This window comes from Leucopleurus acutus, assembly GCF_964270905.1.
Source record: "Leucopleurus acutus genome assembly, chromosome: 1".
Taxonomy (NCBI): domain Eukaryota; kingdom Metazoa; phylum Chordata; class Mammalia; order Artiodactyla; family Delphinidae; genus Leucopleurus; species Leucopleurus acutus.
The window spans coordinates 12,934,804-12,955,049 of record NC_139142.1 but is presented as its reverse complement, the minus strand read 5'-3'; the positions used below and the strand labels follow the sequence as shown (position 1 = coordinate 12,955,049).

The window sequence follows — 20,246 nt, the reverse complement described above, 5'->3', positions numbered from 1 at the left end:
CCCGTGCACCACAACCAAGAGTAGCCCCCGCTCGCCGCAACTAGAGAAAGCCCGTGCGCAGCAACTAAGACCCAATGCAGCCAAAAATTAATTAATTATTTTAAAAGATCAAGCAGCTCATGCCAGAGAAATTATGCAGAAGCTGCAAGGCTAGTGATGGATGGGGCTCCACGGGCGCTGGCCAAGGACCGCACAGCTCCCCAAACAGAATCCACTATCGACAAAAGAAACAGACGTCCCCCACCCCGCTGTCATGGCCCAACCGTGTGTCCCGCTACATGCCAGGACCATGAGGCATAAGGAAATAAGGCACCTCGGGGCACACAAGGAAATGAATTCCCACTGTATTAAAGAATTAAATATAAAAGAGGATCAAAATGTTAAAAATATACCTTCACTTCCAGCCAAGACGGACCGAATTTACCCTCCCATCTAAAATAAACACAAAAACAAGACAGAATATATGAAAAAAAAAGAAAAGCAGTTTTCCAGACATTGGACATCAGGCAAGAGAGGAAAGTGACCCCAGAGAACTGGGTAGCAAACAAGGTGCACCCTACGATCGCCTTGAGAGCTTCCCAGTCGCAACACAGAATCCTGCTCCCGAAAGACGTAAATCTGAGTATCTCTTCCTCCACTCGCCTATTCACACCCCCAAGCACAGGGGAGAGCATCAGGACTGCAAAGTGGGGCCGGGGTGTCCTTCCCAGGATGGGGAAGCCCAGTAGTACTATGTGAGAAACAGCTTTGGCCTCAGGCAGCCGTGGGCTTGAATCCCTGCTCCTCTGTTTCCTAGCTGTGTGGCACTGGACAAGTTACTTAACCTCTCTGAGCCTTAGTTTCCTCACCTTTCGCTACTGTGAGGCGCTGGGATACTGTCCTGGAGCTGGGATTCAAACCCAGATGGCTCCTGCCCCGTCTCCCCAGCAGGTCAGGCACAAACCATGTGGACGTCAGCTCCAAGAGAAGGAGCCCAGCTTCCTTCCCAACCCTGGCCAAGCCGGGACAGGCAGTTTCCAAGTCCCTCTCCTGCTCCACCTGCTGGGATTCTCAGGTGACCAAAGTGAGGGGGGACTCAGGGGCCCAGGGGCTGGATTCAACTTTCCCACGGGTATTTTTGGGGGTTTGAGGTGGCAGAAACCAGCTTCCCAGTGACAAATAGAGAGGAAGCCTGAAGCCAGAGACCACTCCCCAGGGCCCTCACCAGGAAGAGTGTGGGGAATTAGCCCCCAGGCAGGGGACTCTGGTCCCCGGTTCATGTCCACAGACAGTCCCATGAGCCTCGCGGCCGGCTCGGCTCTGTGCCCAGGTGGCCCCGGCACCCCCCTCCCCCCAGGGAAGGAGGAACTGTGCCCTTTGCCACTTGAAGTGACTGCCCCTTCCTCACAGCCTTCTCCCTTGTGGGATAAACAGCTGACACCCAGAGATGTGATCAGATGGGGAAGAAAAAACTTCGGTTTCTACTCTGTTCAGGGAGTACTTGATATCAGTATAAAAAATCTCAACTACTCAGTTTACATGTCAATAGAGAAGCATTAGGTCTATTCAAACCATTCCTGCTGGGGCTCCAATCCAAGAGGAAACAACAAACCCCTATTGAAGGAGGAACTGGTTTGTCCCCTTTGTTATCCAGCAAAGACAGTCAGGCTCTCCATTTCCCAGTCTCCGTAGGAACACTGAATTTCATCCCCTCGTCTCTCTGGCTTCTTGTAAATCACAGGTACCTTAATGTTTGCAGCACTTGGGACCCTCCTGCCTCCCAAAGAGTGTTGACAAGAAAACAGAGACCATCAGATAGTGTTGGGAGAAGTATAAATCGACAGGAGTGTCTACAGAGGGCAACTCAGCAACACCTACAAAACAATGTACGTACCTGGACCATCCGACCCAGAAATTCCAGTTTTAGCAAATTCTCCCATAGATACATGCACTCTTGAGCTCAAAGACGTACGTATAGGGATGTTTAGTTTACTACATGCAGCCCTACTGGTAATGGCAAAGGATAGGAACTACGACAGGGGGCCTGTTAAACGAATGACGCTGTACCCCAGGCAATGGGACAGACTGTGTCCATTAAACAAAGGGGACAGATCTAAACACAGCTCCGTGGTAGCCTGGCTGCGCCTCCCTGAACCCACATGCTTCGTGGCCTTTCCCATTGACCCTGGGCTTGGCCACATGACTTGCTTCTACTGATATGACCGGAGCAAATCTGATGCACACAGAAGCTCAGAAAAGGGCTTATTCACTTCCACTTCCCTATTGCTTCTCTGCAACCACCATGAGCACATGCTTGGCTGGCCTGGACCTAGGAGGCTGCAAGGTCACGTGCAACAGAGCTGAGCTGTCTCAGGTGAGACCCAGCCAGGTAAGAGCGCCCCGCCAAGGGCAGCAGCATCCCTGAGCTGACCCACGGCCGGCCACCGAGGCAGGAGCAAGCTCTGATGAGCCCAGAATCATGAAAAACAATAAAATGTGGTTGTTTTAGGCACTAAGTGTTCCGATGGTTTGTTACAGAGTAATAGATAACAACTCAAAGACAGATACAAAATAGGGAGTGCAGTATGTCACTACCGTGTGTAAAAGCCAAAAACCAACAATACACTTTCTTATAAATGTACAGGTACACAGAGTGTTTCTGAAAGGGCACCCAGGAATGGTCGCTTCAGTGGAAGGGCGCAGGAGGACACGGAGATGATGTAAGGAGGCAGCTACTTTCACTATATACTCCTTTGCATTTTTAGGTCTTAATAACTACGTACATTCGTTACCTAGAAAGTATTAACTGGCTAATTTAAAAGGAAAAAAGATGGCCCGTGTTACAGTGTACTCTGAATCTAGAGCAGCTGGTCTGGGCGCCCACAGAGGGCTTCCCACGACGTACTCCACCATCTCAGAACCATGTGAAGATGTTTTAAGTCTGCAGTTACTACTGAGAAACGAGCACCCGCTCTCCCTGGGCCGCCAGCCTCTCACACACACTCTCCAGGCCCTCAGCATCCTTCCAAGGCCGTGTCTCACCAGAGGGTGCCTGGACATGCCGTGCCTGCCTCCCTTCTCCTGCCAAAGTTCGAGGCATCGTCTGAGATGCATTTCAGGGTCCGCCGGGAGAAGCTTCCTCCGCTCCCTCCGCCTGAGCTAACCATGTACCTCACAGGGCTCTGCACGTGCAGGCACCGGCCAGCCCGCGCCAGGACGTGCGGCAGCGAATGAGACAGGAGAGGCCTCTGCCCCCAGGGAGCTTACATTTCTGGACAGAGGAGACAGAGACAAACCAGAGAAAGGCCAGACAGTGGTAAGAGATGTGCAGAGAACTAAAGCAGGGTGGCGTGACACTGAGCGAGTGTATGGCTACTTGAAACTGGGTGGTCAGATCAGAGCAAGAGTTCCACGGAGAGGCGTTTGACACTTGAATGATGTGCTAGTCAGCCATGCAAATGGCTGAGGGAACAGCATCCTCTGAGCTCACGTAAGGGCCCTAGGTGGGGACGCAGCTGGTGTGTTCTAGCAACAGCAAGAAGGCCAGCGTAGCTGGAAAAGAGGGAACAGGTCAAGATGGGGATAGACAGAGAGGCAGCTCATGAACTTGCGCATAGACTGCGGTGAGGAGTCTGGCATTCACTCTAAGTGCAATCGCAAGTCTTTGGTTGGGGGTTGCGGGTAAATGGGGGTGTGCAATGATCTGATGTAGGTTTTGGAAAGATCCCTCTGTCTGCTGTGTGGAGAATGAACTTGGGGTTGGAGCATGGCAGAGGCAAAGGCAGAGCCAGTTAGGTTGCTGTAGTAGTCGGGCGAGAGGTGACAGACACTTGGACAAGAGGGTAAGTGGTGAGAAATAGCACAGAGAGGGAGAAATCGTTTGACTGAGACATAGTTTGGAGAGAACATAAACCAGACTAACTAATGGAATGGACTGGAGGTATGGCAGACAGAATAGTGGCCGCCCCTCGCCCCATCAAGACGTCTATGTCCTAACTTCTGGAACCTGTGGATATGCCACCTTGTCTGGCAGAAGGGACTTCGCAGACGTGATTAAGTTAAGGATGTTGAAATGGGAGGATTCTCCTGGATTATCTGGGTGGGCACATTGGGTCCCTAGAAGAGGGAGGTAGGAGGGTCAGAGTCAGAGAAGAAGGCGTGATGATGGAAACAGAGTGAGAGAGGCTGGAGGACACTGAACCACCGGCTTTAAAGATGGAGGTGGGGCCGCAAGCCAAGGAGTGCGGGCAGCCTGTAGAGGCTGGACAAGGCAAGGACACAGTCTCCTCCCTACAGCCTCCGGAAGGAATCCAGTTCCGTCGACACTTGATTTTAGCCCAATGAGACCCATTTCCTATTTCTGACCTCCAGAACCGAAAGAAAACAAATCTGTATTGATTTAAGCCAGCAAATTTGCAGTAATTTGCTATAGCAGCAGCAGGAAACTAATGCACAAGGGTTGAGGAGAGGAGAGGATTAAAGGTAAATTCTAGATTTTAGATTGCACAGTGGAGCGGACAGCGGTACCACTTTGCCATGTACTGAGGTGAGGAAGAAAATACCCAAGAGTTCTGTGTTAACCAAGTTAAATGACACTTGATATCCAAGTAGAGAAATCATGTCAGTGGGCGAGGGTCCACATCAAAGCTGCGGGAGACTGAGTGGGAAGGACCAGGAAAGAGAGACTGAGGTTAGAAGTTTCCAGAAAGAGGAAGTGGTCAAGTGGGTTCAAAGCAGCTGGAATATCCAGGAAGATAAGAGCATAAATATAATCATTACGTTTGGCAACATGGAGGCAACATTGGGGTGGAGGGGGGCGGGAGACCTTAACATGAGAAGTCTCGGGGAAGCCCAGGGGATACAAGCCCAGCCAGGGTGAGCAGAGGAGATGACGATTCTCCAAAGAGCCTTTGCCAAAAGGGAACAGAGAGATGAGGCAGTAATTAGACAGCGATGCAGGGCTAAGGATGGTTCCAATAGGAAGTCTAGGGCATGTGTGCATCCTACAGGGCATGGTCCAGGAGAGCCAGACAGAGAGACAGAGAACTGATCCAGGGAGGCAGAGAGTGGACTGCAGAGGCCAATCTGGAAGGCGAGGATGGAAGGGATTCAGGGCTGCAGGCCTTTGGAAGGAACTGAGGCCCCCAAGCAGGCCAGGAGGAAAGCGGGTCAACTCGGGGAGAGGAAACGAGCTGGTCTCCTGATTGTTTCTATTTCCTCAACAAAGAATGAGGCAAGGTCATGAGCGAGGGGTGACAGCAAGGCATTCAGAGGACGTACAGGGTCTAAGAAGAGAAAAGAACGCGTGCGACAGACATTTTGGAAAGGGAACGCAGACCTACTGGAGGAGTGGCAGTGCCTTGGTGAGGTCACTGGTCACCAGGGGCACGTGGTCAGCAAGGTGAGGGCGTTCCTCAGCCAGACCCACGGGTAGGTAGAGCTGGGCCGAACCAGGGTAGGGACACTGTCACGGCGGAGGATGGGGAAGAAAAGGGCACACACCTTGACTAGAAAATATGGATTACATGCCCTACACCTGTTTCAAATCTAAGTCGGGTCAGGTCACCCCTCCCCTCAAACCCTACAATGGCTCCCCCCTCACCCAAAGTGAAAGCCAAGATCCTTGTAACTTACCACCTTAGCTCTGCCCTCCGTCCTATCGCTCTCACATTCACACTCCACCGCCAGTGCTCAGCACACAGCAGGCGTCCCATACACATTTCTGGAACGAGTCAATCAATAAGCATGTCTCCCCTCCACAGACACGGCCCAACCAAGTACCTTAGTCTCTGGAGACACAGCTCCCTCCACCGGGGTGCTTGGCACACAGTCGGGGCACGACGCTCGCCGAGACCAGACCTCCCCGTGTCTACCTCAGGCCCCACTGCTCCCCTTCCACTAGCTTTGTTTAAATTGTGACCCAGCTCGGAGGGCCCGGCTACTGTGGAACTCTTACTGACAGGCAAAGATGGCGTGAGGCAAAGGGTAAGGAGCTCAGAAGAAGCTGGCAGAAACGACATTCTGGGATAGTCAGGGTCCAGGCCTCATGCCAATGCCTCCTCACATCCACACACAACGCAGAAGCTGAGGGACAGGACGGGAGAGGAACATGCGGGAACAGAAGACTAAGCTTCCCCTGCGCTGGCAGAGTAGACGAGTATGCTGGACACACACACACACGCACGCACACGCACGCACTTCCCCTAGAGAAACCTCGTCTAAGAGAAGACGAGGTAACTTGAAAGTCATGAGCTTGCGTCTAAGAAAAGACGAGGTAACTTGAAAGTCATGAGCTTGGAGTTGGCCTGACCTGTCCCCAGAGCTCCGCAGGGCAGGCAGTGAGTCTAGCGGGCAGGGGGGCTGTTATCAGGCCAGCCCAGAAGGCTTGGAAGTGGCTCTCTCAGGAAGCCAGCCCCACACAGGCTCGTTAAACGTACACCCACACGGACTCAGCAAGTTCCTCCTGAAGACCCAAAGCCCCAATCCAGTCCTTGCCTCCAAGGGGTAGGGTCTGTAGGGAGGCGGGTACCACCAAGCCCTGTGCAGTGGTGTGCAAAGACCAGCAGGGACACTCGGGAGGGTGTGAGAAGCAAGTGAGGTTTGAGGGGCCTGAGGAATTTCTCCAAGTGAGACTCCAGGCAGAAGGGTGACTGGACACCACCGGCGTGTGTGCTGGGGCAGGGCGGGGAGGCTGCCACAGGGTGTGCGGCGGCTACAACGGGCCAGGGAGACCCACTTTCCCAGGCCTCCAGGCCCAAGACTCAGTGGGGAGCTGACTGCTTTGGCCTGCTGCCTGGTGGACCAGGGAAGGGAGGGTGGCATTGACTGTAGGTCCCTGGGCTGGGCACCACCCACCCCTCAGGGGTATCATCTCACCGAGTGGACACCCCTCCAAGGCTGGCTGACTTGAGAGAATGCTGCTTCAGAACCTACAAGAGCCAGAGGGAGCAGTTCCTCAATGGAGTCCGGCCCTGCAGCAACGGGGCTGAGCCAGCCTGAACGTGAGGAGGAAAGAGGGATAAGGCGGGCAGCGAGGGGACCGGAACCCCTCCCTGGGATGGGCCTCCCAGCAAGTGTCCACCCTGCAGTTGCCCAAGAAACAGGGAGAGAAGGCCACAGGCAGCCAGCCCGAACAGCGATCCATCAGCCCCAGGCGGGCCCAGGCCAGTCGCGCTAGGACGACACCAAGAGACTCACATGTGCAACCACGCGCGGGTGGACACTCCCTCCCCGGGGGCCGCCACAGCCCAGCCCCTCCACCACCCCCAGCCCCGAGCCCAGTCTGCCAGGCCTCCATGTACTGGACTCGGCGACCTTCGTGTTCCGGGCCCTCAGGACGGGGCTGGCACCCAGGGGGTGTTCAGTAGGTGTCTGATGAGTAAATGAATCCAAGCTAACTCCTGCAGAGCACAGGCCAAGCTGTCCGTTGAATAATGAGGTGGGCGCCTACTGCGTGCCGGCCACGCGGTTGGTGCTCGGGGGGAGCAATGAGCAAGAGAACGAAAGGCCGCGCCCGCCGGGGGCAGCCCCGCGGCCTCATTCATCTTCGCGCCCCCACGCCCCATGGCAGCACCCCTGCGCCCACCCCAGGCTTACCGGGTGCTGAATGGGTGGCTGGAAGAGAAGGCCTGAGGCATCTGTCAGGCCTGGGCTGAAGCGCTTACTAGTTCTGTGACCCAGCACACACGGGCTGTTGTCAGCTTCTCAGCGCAACAAGAACCCCACCGCCACTAAGCAGCTTTGCTATCATTGCTGCTATTATTGTTGTCCTGCCCACTTGGTCCACACCCTGTAAAGGACTGAGTGTCTGGAACTTTCTACCCTCCTTCCACACACAATACTCCTGATGCAGTGAGGCTGCTTGAGATAATGCTTGTGCTAGAAACTGCATTATCTTATTTGTTCCTCAAAGCAACCTTTGAGATAAAGATTGAGGCTCAGAGAAGCTAAGTAATTCACCTAAGGCCGGACGAGCTGTAAGTGTCGGACCCAGGATTTGAACCCGGATCTAACAGGGCAAAATCCACCGCTTTCTCCTGTACTAGGTTCCTTTCCTCTTTGCTAAAATAACTCCATCCGCCTAAGAGGGTGAACTACTGTCCCACTGCCTAGGACTGAGGGGGCTCTGGGACACAGGACTCTCGGTGCTAAGACCAGGAGAGGCCGCCTAAAGCCACGCTCTGCCAGGCCTCACCCACCACCCTCAGCCCCAGTAACCCAGCTGCACCCTGTAGCCTTCAGTGATGCTGTCACTGTTCTCCTCAGGCCGCAGGTGACACTGTCCCACCACTTGGACAATCATGTCTCAGTGTAGTCCGGGAACTCCCTGTGCCACAATCCCCCGGGGTGCTGGTTAACAACCCTGTTCCCTGAACCCGACGCCACCAAGACTTCCCGAAGCAGAAGCTCGGACCCAGCCTGCGACTCCGAGTTACTAAGCAGCCCCAGGTGAGTCAGCTGCCCAGAGGCTGAGGGACTGCCCTGAGCGGGAAGCTTCCTGTGGCTGGTGACCGGCTCGCTCTACGTCTTCTGGTGCAGCGTCCCCCGCCCCCCTCCACAGGAGGTGCTCCTTAAATGCTAAGAATGGTGGCTGAGGGCAGGGGCTTTCAGACATGCCTGATGACACAAATCACCGGAGGCTGAATTTTGAAATACAGATTTCCAGTCCACATCTTGGACCGAGAATCGTCACCCTAGAGGAGAGGTCTGGCAATCCATAATGTCTGAGCTCCCTTAATTCAGTGCAGCTCAGAGCGTGTCCATGGACCTGCATAACTGGCAAAACCTGGGAGCTTATAGAGAGTGCAGAAGCCTAGGCCCCAACCCAAACGGGCTGCATCAGAACCACCAGGTGTGGAGCCCTACAAACTGCGTTCTAATAAGCCAGCTCGGTGATTCTTTGATCTGAAAAGTTCAGAAAAACATTAGTGTAGAATAATGGAACTAGAGTCGTAATTGGGCTAGAGTCCTATTCTGTGAACATCTCCAAGCCTCGGTCTGCTCGTGCCCTGAATGGGAATCACAGCCCCGACCCCACTCCCCACGTGGCTGTTGGGGTGATTAACCGGGATCCACGTAAAGGTTCACGCGCAGAATCCAGCACACAGCTGAAGCTCAAGAAACGCTTGTTCATCCTCCCTCCGTACTGGCACTGTTTTAACACCCATGAAGTCGGGAGAACTAAGGTTTCAGTGGTTCAAGTGATGTGCACAAGGTCACTCAGAGGGAAAATACCTGGGGATTCTGACTCCGTGTCTGGCAGGCCCGTGAAAGGACCAAGAAACATCTGTCCTGCCTGGTGCTGGCACCTCCACCACGCGCTGTGCTCGATGAACAGGGACAGACAAACCTGGAGGGTAGCAGGGGCTGAGGCCACAACACCAGGTTTCCTGTGGCTGCGGCTGCCCTTTCTAGTTTACGTGGCTCTCATCTCACCCGCGTGCCAAACTCTGCTCAGTCTCATCTTGGTGGCTGACGGGGATGGTTTTGAGACGTCTCAGAAGACCTCTTCCTATTTGTAGCAACATGGATGGACTTGGAGGGCATTACGCTAAGTGAAATAAGTCAGACAGAGAAAAACAAATACTGCATGATATCATTTATATGTGGAATCTAAACAATACAACAGGGGGCTTCCCTGATGGCGCAGTGGTTAAGAATCCACCTGCCAGTGCAGAGGACACAGGTTCGAGCCCTGGTCCGGGAAGATCCCACATGCCACGGAGCAACTAAGCCCATGTGCCACAACTACTGAGCCTGTGCTCTAGAGCCCGTGAGCTGCAACTACTGAGCCCATGAGCCACAAGTACTGAAGCCCACGCTCCACAACAAGAGAAGCCACCACAATAAGAATCCCGCGCACCGCAACACAGAGTAGCCCCCACTCACTGCAACTAGAGAAAGCCCGCGCACAGCAATGAAGGCCCAACACAGCCAAAAGTAAATTAAAAAATTTATTTAAAAATAAATAATTTTTTTTTTTTTAAAAAAGAAGCAGACTCACAGATATAGAGAACAAACTAGTGATTACCAGGTTGGGGGAGGGGGCAATACAGGAGTGGGGGAGTGGGAGGTACAAAGTATTGGGTGTAAGATAGGCTCAAGGATGTATTGTACAACACGAGGAATATAGCCAATATTTGTAATGACTGTAGATGGAAAGTAAATTTTCCAAATTGTATAAAAATTCAAAATTAAAAAGAAAAAGACCTCTTCCCTCTTCCTGGCTCCTCAGATGGGAAGCAAGGGCTTTCACACAAGTCAAAGGTCTGGAACCCTCCACCACCTGCCAAGCACAAGGTCACCCAGAGGGGCAGGAATCCACCCACTTGAGGGCAACGTGAATCACGAGCAAAGGCCCTCTGGGTGCAGCCTGGTGCAAAGCCGGCCGGCAGCAGGTGCTCTGGGTAAGTGAAGAGGTGCACCAGTTGGAACGCCTTCAGCAGCAAGTAATGACTGAACACCCGGCTCAACAAGGCTTCAACAAGAAGGCGTTTATTATCTCAGGTAACAGGAAGTCCAGGAAAGGCCCGCTGCACGCATGGAGCGTCAGCAGCTCGGCAGCATGACCAGGCTCTCCCTGTGTCGCCGTGTCCCCACCCTCCATAACCCACGGAGCCCCCCTCACTCCTGAGCCGAGTGCCTCCTGGCACAAAGTGGCTGCAGCTCCACATCTCAAAACCATGAACCATTTCCAGGGCAAGAAGAGAGAACGTTCTTCCTCCCTCTTAAGCATGTACGTCACTCTTAAGCATGAAGAAATCCTTCCCAGAAGCCCCCTCCCACAACATATGTCTCTGATGCCTCATGGGCTGGAGCTGAGTCACATGCTCATGCCTCAACCAATGACAGGCAAGGGAGTAGACCCTTGGGGCCAAGGCCCACCTACCATAAAATACATGGCACTCAGAGGGGCCGACCGCTGAACAAAATCAGGGCTCAATTGGGAAGAAGCAAAATGAGTGGAGGCGGAGAATGCTGGATGGACACCACCAACTCCACAGGTAAACGCCAGTCCCCGCAGCGTAACACTCACAGGGACGGGGTCACCACCTGTACCTTGGCCCTCACATCCACTTTGGAAGGCCCTCAGCCCTGCTTCCTGAAAGACCGGTTCCAACCGGTCAGGAGCCTCCCCCCAGTGGTCTGTGGGCCACTTCGACACAGCACACCCAGTGTGGGCTAGGAGGCTGGTGGCCCACTAAAGCAGGAGCACACCCTCTGCCCTTCAGAAGGGCCACCACAGTGGGAAGACCAGGCACATGCCCAGCAGACTGTGTGGGGAGGGGAAGCGGCCCTGAGCGGGGAGGTGGGAGACGCTAGCACCCACCACGAGACAACCCATGCTATCTCTGCTAAGGGCTTACTCTGTGCAGGCCCCGGGCTAAAAGCACTTTCAGGTGCTCTTTGGCTTGTTTGTTTTGTTCTGTTGTCATGTGGTCCTTCCAGCCACCTTACCAGTTTAGCACTGTCATTACAGGTTCACGATCCCTTGTCCATAATTTCCAAAATCCAGACCTCTCTACAAACCAAAAGCTGGGTTTTGTTGTTAACTTACTGGGCAGTTAAACTGAACCAATGTAAGGTTATGTGGAGTCTATTTATCCCTTTTGCAATGACTGTTGATACGTTTTGATGCAGAAATACTGCTTGTTTTCTCATGAAGCACTGCCACTAACCCCACGGGGAGTGTCACGTAATGTCCAGTATATACACTGCACTCTGAAAAATTCTGCATCCTGAAACACATCTGGCCCCAAGAGTTTCAGAAAAGGAATTTTGGACGTGTGTCCCCACTTTACACATGGGGTTTCACAAGGCAGAGCAACACTCTGACCCAGGGTCCAGACCTCTGACCCACTCTGCTCACCTCTGCCATCGCCGGCTGGTGGCTTTAAGGAAGACACCTCTCTCTCTGCGCCTGTTTTCTCATCTATAAGATGGGGAGGTTGGACTAGATCAGTGGGTTTCAAATGTGTTTTTTTAAGCACATTAGCCCTTCCTTCAAAGGAAACTTTAAGGGAAAATATACCTGCTCCAGTGAGTGAGGCCTGCCCACCTGGTCACCAGGGTGCTTTCTCGACAGGACAGTGTGAAAACTGTTACCCAGTGTGATCGCTCAGGGCCCATCTGGTTCTAACTCTCTGTGGTTGTCTTCTCAGAGGCCAACAGCCTTTTCTGTGAGAGAAGGACAGCTAGGAGGAACCTGAACCAGACCTTGACAGATGGCTAGGCTTCTGACCTGCAGAGAGGGCTCTGGAGCCCAACAGCTTGCGCACAGGTGAGAGATGAAAAGCAAGGGGAGCGAGAAGGTCCAGGAGGCCAAACCAGCCAACAGAGGGGCCCCGCGCACCAAGGGGATGGAGGTCAGGCTGGAAAGGCTGGCCGGCCAAGCGGATGGATGTCGGGTATCCTCCTTCCTCTCCACTCGGAGCCTGAAATTCCTGTGCCCTGGAGGCTGTGGGGGGGGGGGGGCCGGGGGGGCGTGCAGGAGGAGCTGAGCAGCCCCAGTCCCACTGTGTGGAGCCACAACATCACAGTGTTTTGCCCTGACCACAGCGACCACGTGAGCCCCAATGCCTAGCTCAGAGCCACCCATGTGCATTGTGGAATAAGTGAATCTTCTGGATCCAAAAATCAGGACGTGTGGTCTGCCACAAAGGCATGTCCTTCAGAGGACAGCAGGACAGAGCATTTGAAAGCAGGACACTGGCCTGGGAAAGCCAGGAGGGAGCATCTCCTAAGTTTCCTTCCCCTGTGTCTGGGGGCTTCCCGAGAGTCTGCCGTACCCCAGGAGTGTCCAAAGAAGCCATTCCTACACGTCAGGGCCACCTTCTCACCCCGCTGCAGGCTCTCAGATACACCTCAGCCTTGTTTCCTAAGAAGCCCCTCGGGCGGGCAGAGGGGCCCCCCATCCACCATTACCTCTCTGCCTCTCTGGGAAATCTCCAGGGGCCTGAGCGAGCCCGGCCCTCCTCCGAAAGGGGAAGCCACAATGCCACCCGTGCCCTCCTTCAAACCACAGGAATATCAGCTATTGGCAAAGGCGAGAACCTCACTCTCACTCAAAGGTCTAAGTACATTTTATAACCAAACTTTGCCCCCTAAATATTCTTTGTTTCAGGCACCACTTCCCTACCTACCCCTCACCAAGAGGTAAGTAAAGTAACCCCAAATCACACCTAACCAGAGGGGCGATGGTCCCTTCAGGAGACACTATGATCAGGGCCTAATTGCTCTAAGTGAGCTCAGCGACTGAGCCCGTCTGAGAAGCTGAGCAGCCTGGGGAAGTGGGGAGAGGCCGACATTGCCTCAGAGCGAGCGGCTGTCTTTCGGGGCGGGTGCAGGCTCCAAAAGGCCTGTTCTGTTACTGAAATATGCGGAAGTCTTGACCAGGCCCAGCTCACGTGTGTCATCCCGAGGTCTCCCACACTTCTTCCCAACCAGGTGATAGCCAGGACCTGGCCTGCTTTGCCCAGGGTCGTGCTGAGTCAGCAGGAGGGAGTGAACACCAGTATTTTGCGTATACCAAGTTTAACATATATCAACTCATTTCATCCTCACAGCCATCCTGATGGGTTAGGTATTATTAACCCTATATTACTGATGAGGAAACGCAGGCTCAGAGATGTTAAGTAACTGGCTCAAGGTCACCCAGCCAGCCAGAGTCCGAATTGAAGCCCAGGGGCACTTTCTCACACAGCAGTGAACCTAACCACCAGGAGGCTAGAGGGTGACCTTCTGGGGAGAGAAGCCAGCTGGGACTGCCCTCCCACGGCCAGGGCTGACCTGTGAGCCGACAAGAAGCCGATGTGCGGTTCTCCATGTTCACCCCTGACCCCTCGGGCGGCCACGCCATCTCCAGGCCAGGGCCCCTCCCACTTCCCTGTGCCCACCAATCCCCTGCAGGTCTGGGGTGGGGCCCGAGAGTGTGCGCTCCTCACGTGCTCCCAGACGATGCCCATGCTGCTGGACCCCTGACCACACTTGAGGTAGCAAGAGCCTGGGCTTGAGTGGACTCGCCCATCCCCCTTAGCTTGTATGTATTCCCATCCCCGCTCTCTTGCTGGAACTCATCAGGGCCTGGCATTTAGCTGCCACACATTTCGGTTCCTTGAGATGGAGTGATTAAAAACAGTGACTGCAGTGGGGTGTGAGGCAGAAAAGGAACTTCTGGGCTCTGTTTCCAGCTTGGCATTGGCCCTTTTCTTCCTTATACACCTCTTGGCAAAACTAGCTAAACCAATTTATCTCAAAGGAGTCAGGCTGGAGCAGCAGGCTCTGAAAGTGTCCGCTATTTACCGGCCTCCATGGGGAGGGGCTGCCATGCCCGAGCACAGACGCTGACGTGCTGAGCGGAGAGGCTCGCTGCAGGCGGGAGCGCAAGAACCAGTGACTCCTCTGCTCAGAACCTTCCCGGGGCTCCCACATCACTCAGAGAAAACCCAAAGCCTTAACCATGACCCATGAGGCCCCATGCCATCTGGCCCTGCCGCCCCTCTGCCCTCACCAGGCTTCTGCCCTGGAAGTCCCCTCCCTGGAACACACTCCACCAACTTAGCTCTTATCTCAGATGCTGCCTTCCCATCAGAGGCCTTCCCCGGCCACCCATTTAAACAAGCCCCACCCCCACCCCACCCCAAAGCACTTTTCCTTCTTCCCCTCTTTATTCTTCTCATACCACTTACCACCATCTGACATCCTGTACATTTTACTTCATGATTTTATCTAGCTGTCTCCCTGCCCCTTCCCTACTAGAATGTGGGTGTCATAAGGGCAGGGATGTTTGTCTGATGTGGTCACTGGTAGATCCCCAGTGCCTAAAACAGTGACTAGCACATTGGCAAGTACACAGTTTTCGTGGAATGAATGAATAAGTGAATGAATGAAGGGCCTGCCTACTAAGGCGTCAGGCTCTGTGGCTAGCCCTGGGAGTCTTTAGACTCCTTTGAATCTCATAACAACCCCTACACGGTAAGTCTTTTAATCCTCATTCTGAGATGAAACTACTGAGGCCCCGAGTGGTTAAGTAATTTGACCAAGGTCACAGCGTTAGGAAGTGGCAGGTCCAGGACTCAGGCACTGGTCTGGCTGGTTCCAAAGACTGTGCCCTTTTCTGCCTGTGGTTGCCTTCAAGGTAACTGTCTTAGTTTGATAAACATGACATTAACTCGCTGTCCTTATTCTAAACAGCAAATGTTTTAGCTTAGGGATTTTGCCAAATCTGCCCAAAACTTGAGGTCTAGGGCACCCAGGTGGGTCTGGTGCCCCCAAAGCCAGGAGGACGCCCCACTGCCAGTCAGGGGAGCCCCCATCAGCCAAAGAAAGGGAAAGACCCTCCTACAAGCACTTCTCTGAACCCCAAAGGAAAGCCACAATAATTCTGTTTTGTTTCATCCTTTTTCTTTTTTTTTTTTATCTTTCTGAGCAATCTCTTTGACCTTTTCTAGTCTGTGTGACCTTTGGCCATCAACGGCTGCTGTTTACCATGTGGGTTCTGGGGCAAAAGTCTCTCTCTCATGAGTTTCCCCAAACCAAACTTGCACATAGACCCATGGACCACTGTGCCCCGTACAACCTGCTCCCCCCGCAAGCCCCATTAATGACTGTGGCTTAGATTCTAGGGACCAAGCCTTGGAAAGGGAGCCAAGCCTAGAGGGGCCGTGAAGGTAAGATCGGCTCATGCCACTGGAAGCCCATCTACCCTCTCATTCCAGAGACCACCATAGTTTGAGTTACCCCACCTCTCCTACCCATCATTCTCAGTCACATGATCTTGTCTGTTTTCTTCTAATCACTTCTCACTATCTGAAGCTACCTTGTTTACTATGTCCATATTTGCTTACCATCTGTCTCCTCAGAGGAGGTAAGCGCATGACGGTAGAAGCTTGGTCAGTGCTATTCACCACTGTTGATGCCCGACACGTGTGGGCATGCAAATACTGGTTGAATGAGTAAATAAAGCAGGAAACAAGTGGGTTCTGAAGGGAAAAACCAGGGGGCTCACAAATGAACTTATTTAATCCTAAGATCAACGAAGGTATCATATGCCCTGAAGGTATAATACGCCCTGAAGGTATTATATGCCCACACAGCTGGGAAGTGACAAAGTAGACCCAGGATCGTCGAGCTCTGAAGAAACAAGAAAACTTCGCAGGTACGGGGAAGAGAAGCAAGAGGCCAAGCTCGTGACCCTTACAGGGACAGCAGGGTCAGGCTGCCACTGGGGCCCAGGGGACTGAACACCTTTTCCTCAAATGCTCGCGTAACTGAGAAGAGTCAACATGTTCCACATGCTGAGCCCAGGTAGGTAGGTCTGTGCTTCCTCTATGCCCCTGGTATGATCATGGCACCTGCATCTGCCCAGGAAATACCGGCCCAAAGCAAGGTACCACAGTTGAGAGTGCACAAAACCAAGTTCTTATTCTGAGGCTCTGATACTATAAAAGGCACAAATATAAACCATTCCTGAAGAGGACACACGACATCCCTCTCCATTTCTGGGTAGTTTGAGGCGAGAAGGTTGAAAACAGTGTGGCGGTCCTTTCTCAGAACAGTGTCATTTATTCATTCTTTCATTCATTCATTTGTTCAGCCAACATGTGCTCACCCAGCCTCAGGAAGCCTGAGATGAAATTGTGACAAAACCTCTGCCCTCTCGCCAGTGCATTGGTGCCTGCGGTTTTGGCGGGCACTAAAAGACAAGCAAATATTAAGGATACTTGCTTCCAAAACAAATAAGGACACGTGGAGCTATGCTCTGAAATGGCATTTTGGATGCAATTTTGATTCCACTGGGTATGAGAACCAGTTGAGTCAACCGGGTCATAGACTAACTCCAGGCACCAGGTTCCTACTCCTTGGATCTCTCCGACCCCCTCTTCCTCTAGGCCCCAAGCCCCCCACACACCCAACTCCATTTCCCAACATTCTTCAACCACATTGCCACCTCTCTCCACAATATTCTCCCTCCTGACTCCCCTGACTCTATTTCCCCCATATTCCCAAACCCGACCTCCCTAGATCCACAGCTTCGACATCCTACCCTCTGGATCCCGGGACACATCTCAACCTGATTTCCACCACCACCCCACACACACCCCAAGCCTGGGCTTCCACCTGGAGCCCCTTGAACGCCATCTGTTTACAGAGCATATTTCCCAGGGGTCTCTGCTCACCACCCCCATTCGCAGGACCCCCGTAAATACATCATGACTCCGAGTACACCATACACACACCCTGGATCCCCATACATCCACAGCCGAGTCTTGAGGACGCACCCTCCCCCCATCACCTCCAACTTCTCAGAGCCCCTAGGCCGGCCCCTGACCCCCTGGGACCCCAGTACAGCAGCCAACTCCGAGACACCCACCCCCTGACTAGGCAGAAGCCCGCCCTGCACGCCGGAACTCTGGGACGCCCGGCACAAGCCCTCGGCCGCCGGAGGCCCCCACCGCGCCGCTCCGCGGACCCCGGGTTCCCGAGGCCCTGGCCCCGCCGCGCACATCTCCGGGCGCAGCGCCCTCGTGACCCGGCCGCGCCCCTGCCCGCGCCCCGCCGCGCCTCGGGGGCCCGGCCCGGTGATCGGCGGAGGCCGCGGCGCCTCCAGCAGCCCAGGCCGGAGCGCCCGGCGCGTACCGTTGGCGATGAGCTTGGCCGACAGCTGCTTGACGAGCTCGGGGATCCGCTCCCACTGGCACTCGGAGCGGCAGCGCTCGATCTCCGTCTCCAGCCGCGAGCCCGCCTTCTTGGTCGCCATCGCGGCCTGGCCGGGCCCGGCCAGCCCCCCCGCAGGCCCCGCAGGCCCCGCCGCCGCCGCCGCCGCCGCCGCCCGGGCGCCCCCGTCTCCGCCTCCCGCTGCCGCCGCGGGCTCGGGCTCCGGCTCCCGGCTCCGCGGCGTAACGGGAGCGCCGGCTGGGGAAGGGGCGGGGAGGCGGGCGGCGGCGGCTGGCGCGGCGGGGCCCCGGGCGCCGCGAGGAGCGGCCCCTACCGGCCAGGGCCGGAGCCGCAGCGCGGGCCCGGGTCGGGGCCGGGGCCGGGGCCGCGGGGGCCGGGGTCCGGGGGCCGGGGGGAGGGGGAGGGGCGAGGTGCGGCGGAGGCCGGGTCGGGGAAGGAGGCCCGGGAACGGGACCTGGAGGGGGGCTGGGGCTGGGGTCCAGATTCGAGGGGGAAGGCGTGGAAGAGAGAGGTGAGGAAAAGCAGGGGCTGTGGTGGTAGGGGTCTGGCAGAATGGGGGCGTGGAGGAGGGAGACCCGGGAGGAAGGGAGGGAGGGAGGCAGAGACTGGGAGCCCCACAGACCCTCAGGAATAGGGCCTAGAAAGGGCAGCGACCCTGGGGACGGTCACGGGCCAGGCCGGACTAGTGGGCCCGGGGTATGAGGTGGGTGTGACGGGGAGGCCTGCCTGAGCTTGCCCTGCCATCTCAGGTTTCTGGGAGATCCCTCTGGGCCTGGCTTGGCCTGTGCCCCTCAGCAGGCCCCCTCTGCCCCAGGCAGCCTTCGCCCCACCCAGTTCGAGGTGGGTGGAGACTCATCCCTCAGGCAGGCTCAGCACCTGCCCAGGGCTCCATCAATGTCTGTTGAGGCGAGTTGGATTGAACCGGGCAAGGACTGCCAGCTCAGATGCCAGCTACCTTGCCCTCTGAGGAGGATGCAGAGTCCGCAGGGGGGTTTCCTTGTCTTGGCCTTGCAGACAGAGCTGAGGGCAGGCGTCCCAACTGTGCCTTCTTTAAGTTATCCGATGACTATGTAGTCATCACTTACTATGGCTCGGTCCTGTTGCAGGTGCTGGGAATACAGCAGGAAACTAACAAAATACCTGCCTTGGTTACATTCCAGGCAGGGGAATAAATAAGCAAAATAAAGTAGTAAATCAGAAGGTAAAAATGGTTAGCTGAAGAAACAGAGCAGGGTCCAATGAGGAGAGTAAAGAACTGACAGGGTGGTAAGAGACGGCCTCCTTGAAGTGACATTGGACAAAGACTTGAAGAAGGTGAGAGAGAACATCTCTGGGCAGAGGGTACTGCAACCAAGTACAAAGGCCCTGGAGCATATTTAATAAGCTGGGGGAACAGGAAAGAGACCCAAGTGGCTGGGGTAGAGGAAGGGAGGGGGTCGAAGCAGGAGAGTTCAGAGGTGGGAGTCAGAGCTGAGTTCATGTTGGGCCTGCGGACCATTATGGAGACTTTGGCTTTTCCTCTGGTGAAATGGGGCATCCATGCAGGACTTTTAATGAACGTCATGACGTGACCTACATTTTAGGAATACCACTGTGGCTGCAGGGCTGAGAATACTGCCAGGGAGATGGTGGTGGATGGACCAGGGTGATAGCTGTGGCAGTGGTGAGAGGGTTGGATTCTGGATACCGCATTTGAGGATGGAGCTGACAGTCTGGAATGTCAGGTATGAGGAAGCACCAAGTCATAGTCAACATCATCCCTTCTAGGGGTGCCTTACTCTAGCTTTCCAGGAGTTCTTACCTGCAGTTTCGTCTCTCAGCCCCTCAGCAGCCCCGGGGCTGTTCTTGGGAAGAAAAGACATGGACCCCAGTCAACCAAGGGTGAAGCTGAAACTCAGATATCCAGAGATGTGAGGAAGGAAGATCTGGAGATGCCTTCTGATGTGACCGGCATAACCTCAGGCACCTGCAAGGACCTATGAGGTGATGAAGGTTGGCCTGATGAGCCTCAGATGCTGTGGACAGCTCGAGGGGAAATACAATGTCAAAGTTTCAACAGAGGTCCCTTTGGGGGCTTGGATTCTTTAGTTTCACCAAGAAGAAATAGGAAGAGAAGTAGAAGGAATCTCCACAGGAGGTATTTCCACCACCATCCTCCACCCTGAACGCTCATATTCTCCTCTTAGCATGGAGGCCTGTTTCTCCAGATGCTTGCACAGGAAGTTCTCTCCCCTCTGGTCCAGGAGGGAAATTCCTGTGCATTCTTTGAGACCCAAGCCAAGGGTCACCAAGAAGCCGTGCTCAACATCTGACAGATCCTGTGTGATCCCACAATAGTTGCTCTTTCCCTCTGTGTTAGGGCTTCTTATAACAAACTCTGTCATATAATGACTGATGCTTATACTGCCTCAGTTGCCACACTGTAAGGTATATTATTGGTGTCCATCTCTGTGCTCCCCCGCCAGCTGATAAGTTCCAGAGACAAGGCCTGTGTCTTCATGAGGGCAGAGCAGACCTTGACCCTTGACTCAGCATGTGCTGCCTGGGCAGTGGCATTAATAGTTCCTGCCTTCCCCACCGACAGTTCCTCA

The 20,246-nt window shown here is 54.5% G+C and overlaps 1 protein-coding gene across 3 annotated transcripts in view; it reads right to left on the bottom strand.

The window, feature by feature from the left end:
- Window positions 1–17,774, bottom strand: part of TTC7B (tetratricopeptide repeat domain 7B) — a 239,683-nt gene extending 221,909 nt beyond the window's left edge. For all 3 annotated transcript variants that reach the window (XM_082841924.1, XM_082841925.1, XM_082841923.1), the window contains exon 1: window positions 17,617–17,774. In XM_082841924.1, coding sequence (XP_082698050.1) covers window positions 17,617–17,737 — 121 coding nt within the window. In that variant the 5' untranslated portion in view covers window positions 17,738–17,774. The remainder of the gene's footprint in view (window positions 1–17,616) is intronic.
- Window positions 17,775–20,246: the final 2,472 nt, after the last annotated feature.